The 12887-nt window shown below is 44.8% G+C and overlaps 1 protein-coding gene across 4 annotated transcripts in view; it reads left to right on the forward strand.

The window, feature by feature from the left end:
* Nucleotides 1-12887, forward strand: part of LZTR1 (leucine zipper like transcription regulator 1) — a 286327-nt gene that overhangs the window by 262970 nt on the left and 10470 nt on the right. Inside the window, exon 21 of one of the 4 annotated variants that reach the window (XM_054025515.1) lies at nucleotides 12610-12884. The exons of 1 other annotated variant lie outside the window; for it this stretch is intronic. In XM_054025515.1, the coding sequence (XP_053881490.1) occupies nucleotides 12610-12618 (9 nt within the window). In that variant the 3' untranslated portion in view covers nucleotides 12619-12884. Of the gene's footprint in view, nucleotides 1-36; nucleotides 11831-12609; nucleotides 12885-12887 lie in introns of those variants that run through there. 2 more of the 4 variants (XM_054025514.1, XM_054025513.1) reach the window with 2 other exon arrangements.

Raw genomic sequence — 12887 nt, forward strand, 5'->3', positions numbered from 1 at the left:
AATCTGGGCCTTCATTTAATTCTTCTTGCTCCACAGGACAGTTTGCTATGCTTATAACTGGACATTGTTACTGAGAGGCATACTGGGGACAATACCTGATTTTCTTTTCTTTTTTTATCTGAAAGACCAGTTTTTTGGAGACATGAAAATGTACCAAAACAGAGCAGATATTCAGAACTCCTACCATTTTCTTATCCTTTTCTTTCTGAGATATTAGCCATTCTGTGCCACACCAGTGCTGGGTTCTGACATGTATGACAAGATATGTTTGATATGTATTGAATGTACAAGCATCTCTCTCTCTCTCTGGCAATCATAAATGTGATGCTCAGTTTTCTGGTGAAGGAAGTACTGCCTGTGTGGTAGTGGTAATGGTAATATTACATGATTTCATAAAATATATCATTATGTTCTGGGCTGGATCTTCTGCAGCCTCCATATTTGTGAAACTTAAATATGGATTATTGTATTAAATAGTGATAAAATGTCAAAAGACTGAAATTCAAATCCCCTGTTAGTTTGTGTCATATGATATGTGGTCCCTTATTGATGGGAATATTGTTATCCAATACATTGTCTATCCAAACAAAGAACCCCAACCACCCAGAAGCAGAGCAGACCTTGGCCTGAAAGGTGAACATTTTAGAAAGTTATGAGCAAATGAAAACAGGAGTTAGAATGGAAAACCGCACTAATTTTTCTCTACCTTTGATTCTAGTCTTGCACTGACTTCCCTTCTCCACTGAAGATCTTGTCTCTTTTTTTTTTTTTTAAGGAGAGACTATTCAGCATGAGCTTCCACTTCTACCCCTCCCCCTCATTTGTTCCCATCCTGTACCATCTCTCCCTACATCCCAGTCTTCAACTCAGCAATATGTCTCCTGCTTTCTTTCTCTAACCCCGCACCCAGCACCTTTGACCTACTCTTTTCTCAAAGGTAGATCTCCCTCACTGATCTCATCCTTCCACCTCCCCCTCAACCACTCTGTCTCCAACATACCATCTCCTTTATTGTTAAAAAACACCCTTGATTCCCTCCTGCACTTCTTCTCCAACTGCTGTCCCATCTCACTCCTTCCTTTTGCTGCTGAAGCACATAGTTTACTTCTTTTGTCTCATCATCTCCATCTTCATTCTTAATCCCCTACAGTCTGGCATCTGTACCTCCACTGGATGCCCTCAACGAAGTCACTGATGACCTCTTCCTGGCCAAATCCCAAGACCACTCTGCCTCTCTCATCCTCCTCAGTCTTACACTTACAACCATTAACTCAGCTGATCCAGTCCCTCCTCCTAGTGATTCTCCTTCCTTGGCTTTTTAGGGCTTGTTTACATGATAAAGTTGTCCCAGTTTAACTGATGGTGTGAATTTCAATAGATTCAGTTAACCTGATATGGACACTATTCAGTTTAAGAGTGGCTTTTTATGCTAATAATCTGAATAGGAACAGGCTTAGGGCATGGCTACACTTGCAGCTGTAGAGCACTGGGAGTTAAACCAACCTTCGGAGACTGCAGCAGGGAAAATGCTGTTGAGTGTTTACACTCTCAGCTGGAAGCGCACTGGCTTGGCCACATTAGCAACTCTTGCAACGCCACAAAGAACAGTGCATTGTGATAGTTATCCCAGCATGCAAGTGGCTGCAACGTGCTTTTCAAATGTGGGGGGTGGGATGGACAGGGAGTGTGTTGTGTATATGTGGAGGGAGAGAAAGCGGGTTTTTGGGGGTCTGAGAGCATGTCAGCATGGTGTCTTGTAAGTTCAGACAGCAGCAGACCTCCCTCCCCCTCCTCCCCCCCCAACTCAAACCAAGCAGCATTCCTCAGTAATGGTTCCTTTGTCTCAGAACAGATAAGCAGCCAGCTGTCAGAAACGGAGCTTTGAAAGGGCATATCCACATTCCTACAGCGAGTTCAAAACAATGACAAGAGTGGCCACTTGACTTAAGGGGATTATGAGAAGTTTCCGGAGGTCAATCAGAGCGCAGTAATGCAACACCTCGTTCACACTGGCGCCGCTGTGCTTCAGTGGGGGCGCAGCAAACGTTATTCCACTCGCCGAGGTGGAGTACCAGCAGCGCTGTAGCCACGGAGTCAGAGCGCTCTACATGCCTTGCCAGTGTGGACGGGTAGTGAGCTAGTGCGCCCGGGACTCCTTTATTGCGCTGTAACTCGCAAGTGTAGCCAAGCCGTTAGTTCAACCAAAATGAGACACTATTAAACTGGAGCAAGAGTGTCCACATAGGGGGTTGCACTAATTTAACTTAAACCAATGCAATTTACCCATGTAGACAGTGCCTTGGACTTTGGGTTCTTCTGGTTCTCATCTTACACCCCCAACCACTCTTTCAGTGGCTACTTCGTGGACTCTGTCTCTCTTTCAGGGTCTGTCAGAGCTACATTCTTGGCCCGCTCCTCTTCTCTTCTCGCTCCCTGTCTCTGTACAACTTCATCTGGTTACACAACTTTAGCTGTTGCATCTCTGGTGAAGATTCACAAATTCATTTCTCCACTCCCAAGCTCTACCCAGTCGATTATTTCTGATTGCCTCTCTGACATCCCTTCCTGAATTTCTAAGTGTCAGCAAAATCAGCATGACTAAAACTGAGCTCCTTCCCTTTCTCCTGAAGCCCTCTCCTCTCTCTCCCTTTGCTGTCAAGGTTGCTTTCTCTTTTCTCTTTGTGCTGCAGTATCTCATCCCTCGTATTACTTTGGATTCCTCTTCTCTGTCCCTCCACTCCACCCCAAATTGAAGCTATCACTAAATCCTGCTAGATTGCCTCACAGGCCTAAAACCTGCTCATCCCTCTCCATTCTCACCTTGAAATCCACAGGGTTCCATTCTTGCTATTGTCATCTCTCCCTTAACTTCTGCAACAGCATCCTGTCTGGCCTGCCTGACACCCACGTCCATCCAAAATGCCTTCCTTGCCTGCCATTCTGATAGCATCAAGCCTTTGGCTGGCTTTCCTCTCCATTTCTACAGCAAAACCAAGCTCTTTGTCTTCTCGTTAAGGCCTTGCACAGCCTGATTCCCACATATGCCCACAGATCTTTCTTCTCCCCATCTTTACTGTGCTCAAACTGCCTGATTCACTAAGTCCTTGGCATCCTTTCCCCACTCCCGCCTCCCTGGCTTTCCCCAGATGGCTCCCTACACACACAGGTCCCTCCCTGACCTGCTCTGCAGGACCTCCACCTTCTCCTCCTTCAAGTCCCTCCATTAAAACAGACTACTTCCAACAAGCCTGCAAACGCTAGTCCTCCCTACAGAGGTGTGGTCACATTTCCTGGGTAAAGAACTCATGGAGCTAACAAGAATGCTATTCTTCAATGCACATTCTTGCTGCTTGTTGCCTCACCCCTCCATCCCCTTACAGACTTTGTAATAACATCCTGAGAGTTGGCACTACTGGCGGAGTAAGGGAGCATAAGGCCCCAGCCCATGCACAGTCATGCAGTACCTCCCTAGATCTTGAGTCTGGGCACAGGGGAAAGAGCAGGGGCAGCAGAGATGGCTGGACACAATGGGAGGAGTATGCTGCATCTGCTAATGGGTGATGCACAGCCTGGAGGGGAGTGTGCAGCAATACAGGAGTTCTGAAAGGATTGTGAGTTACCTGAATGTAAGAGTTATTGATCAGGGAGTATAGCTTAGTGGGAGGGCACTCACTGAGAAGGTGACCCATGCTCTAGTGATTCTTTAATTGTTTATCCAGAGTGGAATAGCTTTATCAGGAGAGACTGAGGAAGGCCCACATCAAAATGTCCCATAGCCCAGTAGTTAGAGCAGGGGTAGGCAACCTATGGCACACGTGCTGAAGGCGGCACGCGAGCTGATTTTCAGTGGTACTCACACTGCCCGGGTCCTGGCCACCGGTCCGGGGGGCTCTGCATTTTAATTTAATTTTAAATGAAGCTTCTTAAACATTTTAAAAACCTTATTTATTTTACATACAACAATAGTTTAGTTATATATTATAGACTTATAGAAAGAGACCTTCTAAAAACATTCAAATGTGTACAGGCATGCGTAATACATTTTAAATCAGAGTGATAAATGAAGACTCGGCACACCACTTCTGAAAGGTTGCCGACCCCTGAGTTAGAGCCTGCACCTGAGAGGTGGGAGACCATCCTCTGCATGAAGGGGGAATTGACCCTGTGTTTCCCACATCCCAGGTGAGCATGCTAGTCACTGGGCTAAAAGTTACATGGTGGGCCCCTCCTCCTGTGTTTCTTGCAAAAAAGCAGCTTAGGTGCCTGAGTCCAGAAGAAGGTTCCTGCCTGTGAATCATTAGCAGAGATAGGCACCTCCCTGCAGCATGGACTTAAGTGCCTAACTTTGTAAGAGGGGCGGGGATTAGAATACACCTTTCTCCTCATGATCTCCCATTGGCTAATTGAAGCAGCTTCTGGCTCACCATGCTGGCTTTTGGATCCTGCTCTTAGGCACCTAGATCTCCCCATGTCTCATATTGGCACCTGATTCAGGCTCTGTGAATCCCTGTGATATTCTAGATGCCCAAAAGTTAGGCATGGCAATGCTCCGCATCACAATGCCTAACTCCCAGTTCCACTCAGATACTGCATCTTGCCAATGCATTAGCCAAACTTTGTCTGACGGAAGAGTTCTGGGAATGCAGGTTTTTCAGCTAGGATAGTATGGGTGCTGTGGTTGATAACACTAGATAGAAAGGCCTGATTTTTAGTACCTAGATGAGCATTAAACATATACCTATTTTATCCATATACAAACAAGCATAAGCTTACACACCCCTCCCCCCAAGTTTGACTTGCCTGTGACTAGGTAAGCATACTTCAGCTACATACCACATGCAAATTGCAGGGCTCATGACCTGAGGTCAGGTCAGAATTGAAAACCTGCTACCGCTATCAGAGCCGGCTCCAGCGTTTTTGCCGCCCCAAGCAGCGCGGGGGGCGGGGGGGAGCTGCGATCGGCGGCACTTCATTCTTCAGTGGCAATTCGGCGGCAGGTCCTTCCCTCCAAGAGGGACCAAGGGACTTGCCGCCAAAGACCCAGATGTGCCGCCCCTTTCCGTTGGCTGCCCCAAGCATCTGTTTGCTGCGCTGGTGCCTGGAGCCGGCCCTGAGCGCTATGACCATAAGCGGTACAACCTGTACTGGTCAACGCCGAGTGCTGGGCAGTGGTTAATAAATCAAGAAACCTCAGGAAGCGCCAACCGCTTCGGGCTGATGAGCGCCTGAGGAGAGTAGTGGAACCCTTGATGGAGGAAATGCCATCAAAAGGCAGATGAGCAAATTCACTCAGTGTTTTTACCAATGATAGCCACACAGGACAGATTGGGCCATTCAGCTGTGGCTGATAACCAGTCTAGGAGTGGAGCCCTGAAAGGTAGGTAGATGGATGATCTCTTCTGCACTGGCAACTCCTGCAGCATAGCTGATTCCAAATGTATCGACTCCCATCCTTCCTTTGGTTCAAACCAGTGAAGTCAAGAGGAGGACACTGACACATGGGCAAAGCAGCGCCTTCTTATCAACTACCCAGGCTATTGCAGCCACATCACATGGAGAGGACATTCCATCCTTCCTGGCAACATGAACACAACACGGAAGGTAGCAGTTACGGGTTATAAGCTCTCACTTGATTGGCATAGAGGAGGGCGCCACAGGTCATCTTTGATGGTGGAAAGAATCACTGCGTTCCATTGGTCAGCCACCACCCACCACAAAGCCAGGCAGCCCCCAGAAAGTTAGGTGCTGAACCACCACAGTCTGTCCACCTCCTGGGGTGCATGGGGCTAGACCAAAAGTTGAAAGGCAGACGGAAATCTGGCACCTGGCAAAAATAAGAAACCAAGAACTTTCTGGATTGGAAGCTGGAATGTCAGGACCGTGTGTCCGGGATTGACAGATGATGATAACCTACAATACACAAAAGAGAGTCCTGTGGCACCTTTAAGACTAACAGAAGTATTGGGAGCATAAGCTTTCGTGGGTAAGAACAAGTGGGTAAAGCTCCTAGAGACACCAATCGGGAAATCAGAGCATATCATTTAACTTAAACTTCAGACGACCATCGGCTCGGTGAACATCATTAGTGCCTATGCACCAGTACTCAAATCTAGCCCCGAGGAGAAGGATACATTTTACAACTCTTTGGATCAAGTCGTCAAAAGAATACCATCAACTGAGCAACTTTTCCACCTTGGTAACTTTAATACAAGAGTCGGCGCAGACAACAACTCATGGCCAGATTGCCTAGGACATTTTGGCATTGGCAAGATGAATGAGAATGGCCAACAACTTCTTGAATTCTGCGCCCAAAACCAAATCCGCATTTCCAATTCATATTTTACAGGAAAAGATTGCCACAAAGCATCATGGCGACATCGGCAATCAGGTCTCTGGCACCAATTAGACCTTGTTATCGTCAGGAGGAAAGACCTACCCTTAGTGCAGAACACTCGCACATTCCACAGTGCTGATTGTGACACTGACCACTCCTTGATTATTCGCAAAGTGAAGATTACAGCCAAGAAACTACATAGAGCAAAACCTAAGAGCAAGCCCAAAGTTAATGCTATTGACACCAAAAACCAGAGGAAATGCCAGGAGTTTGTGAATGCTTTTGAACTTAGCATGCATGGGAAGTCATTACCAGAGAATGCAGAGGAATTTGGGGAAGATTTAAGAACAACAATCCATGAAACAGCTTGAGCTACATTTCGGGGGAAGAGTCCATCAAAAAAGGACTGGTTTTAAAAAAATGAAGTGGAACTATTACCTCTCATCAACATTAAGAACACAGCCTATCTGGAACACAACAAGAAGCCAATAGAGAGCACCAAAGTGAGACTTCAGCATGCAAAAGCTGAGGTGCAGCGAGCAAGCAGACACTGTGCAAATCATTACTGGATCAAGCTCTGTGAAGAGATACATACAGCCTCAGACACAGGAAACCTCAAAGTCATGTATGAAGAAAGTTCTAGGTCCTACTGTCAACAAGGTTGCTCCTCTCAAATTGCACGGCAGTGAAATCATTACAGATAAAAGCAAGCACTTGTCTTGTTGGGTTGTACACTATTCAGAGCTATATGCACAAGAAAGAAACATCACCAGCAAATCACTGGACCAAATACCAACTCTACAGGTCATGCCAGAGCTAGATGTGGAGCCCATTGTAGAAGAACTAAGCAGGGCCATTGATTTGCTATCAAGTGGCAAGGCTCCTGGAAAAGATGGCATCCCAGTGGAAATCCTCAAGTATGGGAAAGACAGCCTATTACCATATCTTCATCAGCTGCTATTTAAATGCTGGAAAGAGGGTGAGGTACCACAAGAGATGCACGACACAAACATCGTCACTTTGTATAAAAATAAAGGCGAAAAGGGTGATGCAACAACTACAGAGGTATCTCGCTACTAAGTGTAGCAGGAAAAGCCTTCACAAAAGTCTTCTTAGTGTGCCTACAACAGCTGGCAAATCGTGTCTACCCTGAATCACAGTGTGGATTCAGGGCTGGAAGATCAACTATAGACATGATATTTTCTCTGCGATAACTCCAAGAAAAGTACAGAGAGCAAAACCTAGCATTGTACATCACCTTTGTGGACCTAACCAAAGCATTCGACACAGTCAGCAGAGTAGGTCTATTTGCAATACTAGAAAAGATAGGATGCCCATCAACCCTGTTAAGTCTTATATGTTGATTCCACAATAAAATGAGAGCAGCTGTCCAGTTTGACGGGTCCACCTCCGACAGTTTTGAGATGAAAAGCGGAGTGAAGCAAGGATGTGTTCTTGCCCCTACATTCTTTGGAATCTTCTTCTCGGTACTCTTGAACTGTGTGTTTAAGGACATGAAAGATAGAGTGTATCTCCACACAAGATCAGATGGCAAACTCTTCAAGCTGTCCCAACTGAAATCGAAGACCAAAGTCAAAAAGGTGCTAATCAAGGAACTTCTATTCACTGATGATGATGCCCTGTTAGCCCACAATGAAGATCTACTACAAGAACTCATAGACCTCCTTTCAAGTGTCTGTCACGCATTTGCTCTCACTATCAGCATCAAGAAAATGGTTGTATTAGGACAGGGGGTTCCACAAGATCCTTCAATTACCTTAAATGCAAATCAGCTAGAAGTAGTCCAAAAGTTCAGCTATTTAGCTTCTACAGTGACCACCAACCTCTCACAGGATGAAGAACTAAATGTTCGCATTGGAAAGGCAGCCACCACCTTTAGCAGACTAACTAAAAGAGCATGAAACAACTCAAAGCTTACCATCAAGACCAAAATGCTAGTGTACCAAGCCTGCATCCTCAGCACTCTCATGTATGGTGGGGAAACATGGACAACTTATGCTCATCAGGAGAAAAGGTTAAACAGTTTCCACCTACACTGTTTACACCACATACTCAACACCAAATGGCAATTAAAGTCTCCAATGCAGAGGTTCTTCAAAGGGCAAAGTTACCAAGTGTAACAGCCCTGCTCAAGCAAAGACGACTGCGCTGGTTGGGCCATCTGAGTAGGTTGGAAAATGGACACATACCCAAGGACATGCTACACGGGGAGCTGTTGGAGGGAACAAGAACAACAGGACGTCCCAAGCTTCGCTATAAAGACACATGCAAGCAAGATATGAAGGAATTTGGAATTGATCCTGACCAACGGGAAGTCTTGGCAAGTGACGGTAACAAGTGGTGCCATCGTCTCCATCAGAGTATCAAAGTCCATGACAGAAGCTGGTTCTTACAGCTTGAAGAGAAAAGAGCCTGTAGGAAGGAAGCAGTTCCCAACCAAGATACAGACATTTGCAATAACTGCCAAAGATTTTGCAAATCTCAGATTGGATTATTCAGTCACATGAGACATTGCAAATCATCTACATCATAGGCTGCAATTCCCACCGTCTCTCGCAGACGAAAAATTGCCAACATGTCTAATCTGGCAAATTTATATGGCTCCTGTCACGTTAGTATCTGAGCTCCTAATAGTCTTTACTATATTTATCCTCCCAACATTCCCCTGAGGTAAGGAAGCACTGTAAACTCCAGTTCATAGATGGGAAACAAGGGCACAGAGAGCTAGATCCACAAAGGGAATTAAGTGTGTAACTCCCACTGCAGATGGCAATGTCCAACTTTTAGGTACCAGTGAGATCATCAACCCCCACTCAGCTACTTCCTAACACTGTAGGCACTTGAGTTTCTGCCAGAAGGCATGCACAAAACCACTGAAATCACCAAGCTGCTCAGAGCCCTCTCTTACACTTAAACCCTGGTGGATTCACAAATGAGGCGTTCCCCAATCTGGTAAGCAGACTCTGAGCATATCTAAGCTGCACAAAGGACATTTGTAACTCTGTGGGCATGTACTCAATGCCCAGAGTTGGGAGCGCTCAGTTGGGATAGAGAAGATTTGTTTTCAAATCCTTGCGCTGCCTGATTTGGATCAGGGACTTGTACCCAGGCCCCACACATGCAAGGGGTGTGTTTTAATCATTCAGCTATTGCCTGCTCTTGGATGGGGCTTGCTTAGTGTCTCCTGTTAAAGCTGTTCCACTTTGTATTAAATAATTAACGATTCATTGGAACAGGGAAGAGCTTGACAATAGCTCAGTGACTAAGGCACTGACCTAGGACAAGTCCCTGTTCCAATGAATATTTCATTATTTATATGAAGTGGACATGTCCAACAGGAGAGGCAGTAGCACGCTCATCCCAGAATAAACTCACCTGGCATGTGGGAAAATCAAGATCACAAACCTGCTCTGAATCAGGCATAAGGGCAGTTTGAAAACTGGTCTCCTGCATCAGGGCTGAGTGCCACAGCCAGTGGGCAGCTATGGTTAGTTTCTCTTGCTCCTTTTTCCTGAGAAGGGGCTGGCCTAGCTAAGACACGTAGCTGCAAGAGAGGGTTCACAGCTGAGAATCCCAAATGCAGCTAGGCGCCCCCCTCAGGCCCAGAGCTAGGCATTTAACTGCCTTGGCTTTTTCTGCTTACTGGCTTAGCAAGGCTCCTCGCTCAGCTGTCTCGCTCTCCAGGCATTGTATAGGGAGCCTGGGCACCTGACTCAAGACTAAGGATTCTACTGCGAGGCAGTGTACCTAAAAGTCCCTTTGTCAATCTATCCCCGAGAGACTAAGGACCAGATATATAAAGGTATTTAGGTGCCTAAGGTGCAGATAGATACAGAATGGGATTTTCAGATGTGCCTGAGCATGTTAGGCGTCTAGCTCTCATTGAAGTGAATGGCACCGAATCTATTTAGGTGCTTTTGAAAATGCCACTGGCAGAAACTTAGGCATATAGGAAATTTTATTAGGCTAGGTCTATACTACCCGCCTGAATCGGCGGGTAGAAATCGACCTCTCGGGGATCGATTTATCGCGTCCCGTCAGGACGCGACAATCGATCCCCGAATCGGCGCTCTTACTCCACCAGCGGAGGTGGTAGTAAGCGCCGCCGACAGAAAGCCGCAGAAGTCGATTTTGCCGCCGTCCTCACAACGGGGTAAGTCGGCTGCGATACGTCGAATTCAGCTACACTATTCACGTAGCTGAATTTGCGTATCTTAAATCGACTCCCCCCTGTAGTGTAGATGTACCCTTAGCAAAAATGTAGGTAGCTATGGACTTTGGGCAGCAGCTGAGTAGAGGGTAAGAATCTCAAGGACACTCGCATTTTTTATTTAAGCCCCTAGAATGGCAGTTAGGCACCGAAGTCCCTTTGTGGATCTAGCCCTAGATGCCTACATGCACCTTTAGGTACGTAAATGTCTTTGGAAATCTGGCCCTGAGGGACTTACCCACAGTCACATATGGATCTGTAACCAAACAGGGCTGTCCCTTCTGTCCACTAAGTGCACCTCGCTTGCACACCTACCTAGGTACTGTCAGGCCCAAAATAAGGGAGAGGGTGTTTGTTTCTATCATCTTTGCATTCTTTCCATTCAAAAAACTGAACTGCATCAGGGAAGAACAAAAGACCAAAATGACACAATTGACCACTGCATACAAGTAATATTTAAAATGTATGATCTCTGAAAAAAATACAGAAATATTGAAGAATCTGGAAAGACATAATCTATGCTAGAATTAACCTAATGGATTCAGCATTCCATGTTCTACATTTCCATTTGGAAATGAGATTATACAATAGGTTCTGGCAGTCATAGAGTGTTTATCCGGCTGCGTTTACTGCTGTGCAAAATGTCTTATTTTAATGCAGTGTCATGGTCTTGAGTGGATATAAAGCAGATATCCGCAGATTTGCATGGCTGTAGTCTTGACTTTCTTGTGGTAGACCTGATCAGTAACAAGTAACTTGAAACTAATGTTGTGACCTATGTTGCACTGTGGCCAGAAAAATGAACAAAATGCATCATTTCAGAAAATGTTTGAGCTCTAACATTTTGTTAAATTTCTGTCATTGTTGCTAATTTTTTTCTTTTAATTATGTTTTGTAAATTAAAAACTGTCTGATTCTAGGGACAGGCTCATCAAATTATCATTGAAAGACTGAGTGCTAGGGAAGGAGAATACCTGCAGCTTTCAAGAAATCCAAATGCTGTAATGTTTATGTTGTGTTTCGGAGGTTTTGGTATGTAACTTTTTGCTCAGCACGATATGAACATGTGGCCCTTACAGACTCCTTCAGCTCTGTTGACGGGTTAAGGGTTGCTGTTCCCTATTCAGAATATCAGAGAAAAAGAATATTAACTGGAGAGCTGACTATATTGTTGTAATACTTTGGGCAAGGTTATACATTAGTCTCCCAGTGTGTGTCAGGTTTATACAAATGCCTAATAAAACTCTTTTTTGTTTATACTCTGACATAGTTCTGTGTCTTTGCCCTTGGTCTTAATCCTATCTCAATGCAATATGCTCTTGGGTGCAGGTGCCTAATTCCCACTAATGTTAATGGGATCTGTCCTTCCATCCCCTGCACATTGTCTACTGCCCCTTATTTTGGACATATAACTTTGTGTACTGATTTCTTTCCAGAAGTGGCCTGATTCATCTGCTTCATTTCAGTGTTATACTAGATGCACAAAATGCTTTTGTTTCTTCACTACAGACACTGGACCTACAAAAATAGGAGGAAATATTATTAAGCAAGTAAAAAAAGATATCCAAATAGTCTCCATTTATTGGGCTAAAATATAAGGTAAAATAGGGATGTTTCTCAAGGTCAGAAAATGGCTCTTCAGAGAAAACTTGGGTTTGTGTGAAATCTCCGTTCAGTCTGATGCTGTCAGAAAATAAACATTATTATAGAGCAATTGGTAAGCTAAGCTTCAATGCACATGTTGATTATTGGTTCTCATGGCATTCTTTAACTGCTTGAAAGACCCAGGCAAAAATATCATGTGCACTAAATAGAGCAGTACTTTGAGCTACTTCTCAGGGCACAGCAGAACAGAGTCGATAGATTATTTGCACAAATCCTGAGCTGCCAGTTCTAGTGGATCTGAATGTCAGCAGAAATACAAAGGGCATGAATTTCAAAGCTGTTTAGGTGCCTAAGGTATGTTTTAGCCTGCACTAGTTTGCATCCTGTATATTAATTATGGAATCATTATTATGAATAATTATTGTCATTCTCGTGTCAGATTTCCTGACATACCTTCAACTCCATCCCATTGCAAAGGCGGTCTAAAACCAGAAGACAAGAAAGGAGAATTATTATTTTACATAGAAACTACAGTTGTGGTGATTTTCATGGAGCTTTGCAGCCTGGTTCTGTGTGCTTGTCATTTTACTAGTAACATGACAATATAGACACAATGGAATATCACTGGATTTCACTAACCTGTATATGTCTAGTATGGGTCGGTTGGGATTAAACAGTGATATTTAAACTATGGTTTTAATTTTTTTCCTTTTTTGT

The sequence above is a fragment of the Malaclemys terrapin genome, chromosome 4, assembly GCF_027887155.1.
Source record: "Malaclemys terrapin pileata isolate rMalTer1 chromosome 4, rMalTer1.hap1, whole genome shotgun sequence".
Lineage (NCBI taxonomy): Eukaryota > Metazoa > Chordata > Testudines > Emydidae > Malaclemys > Malaclemys terrapin.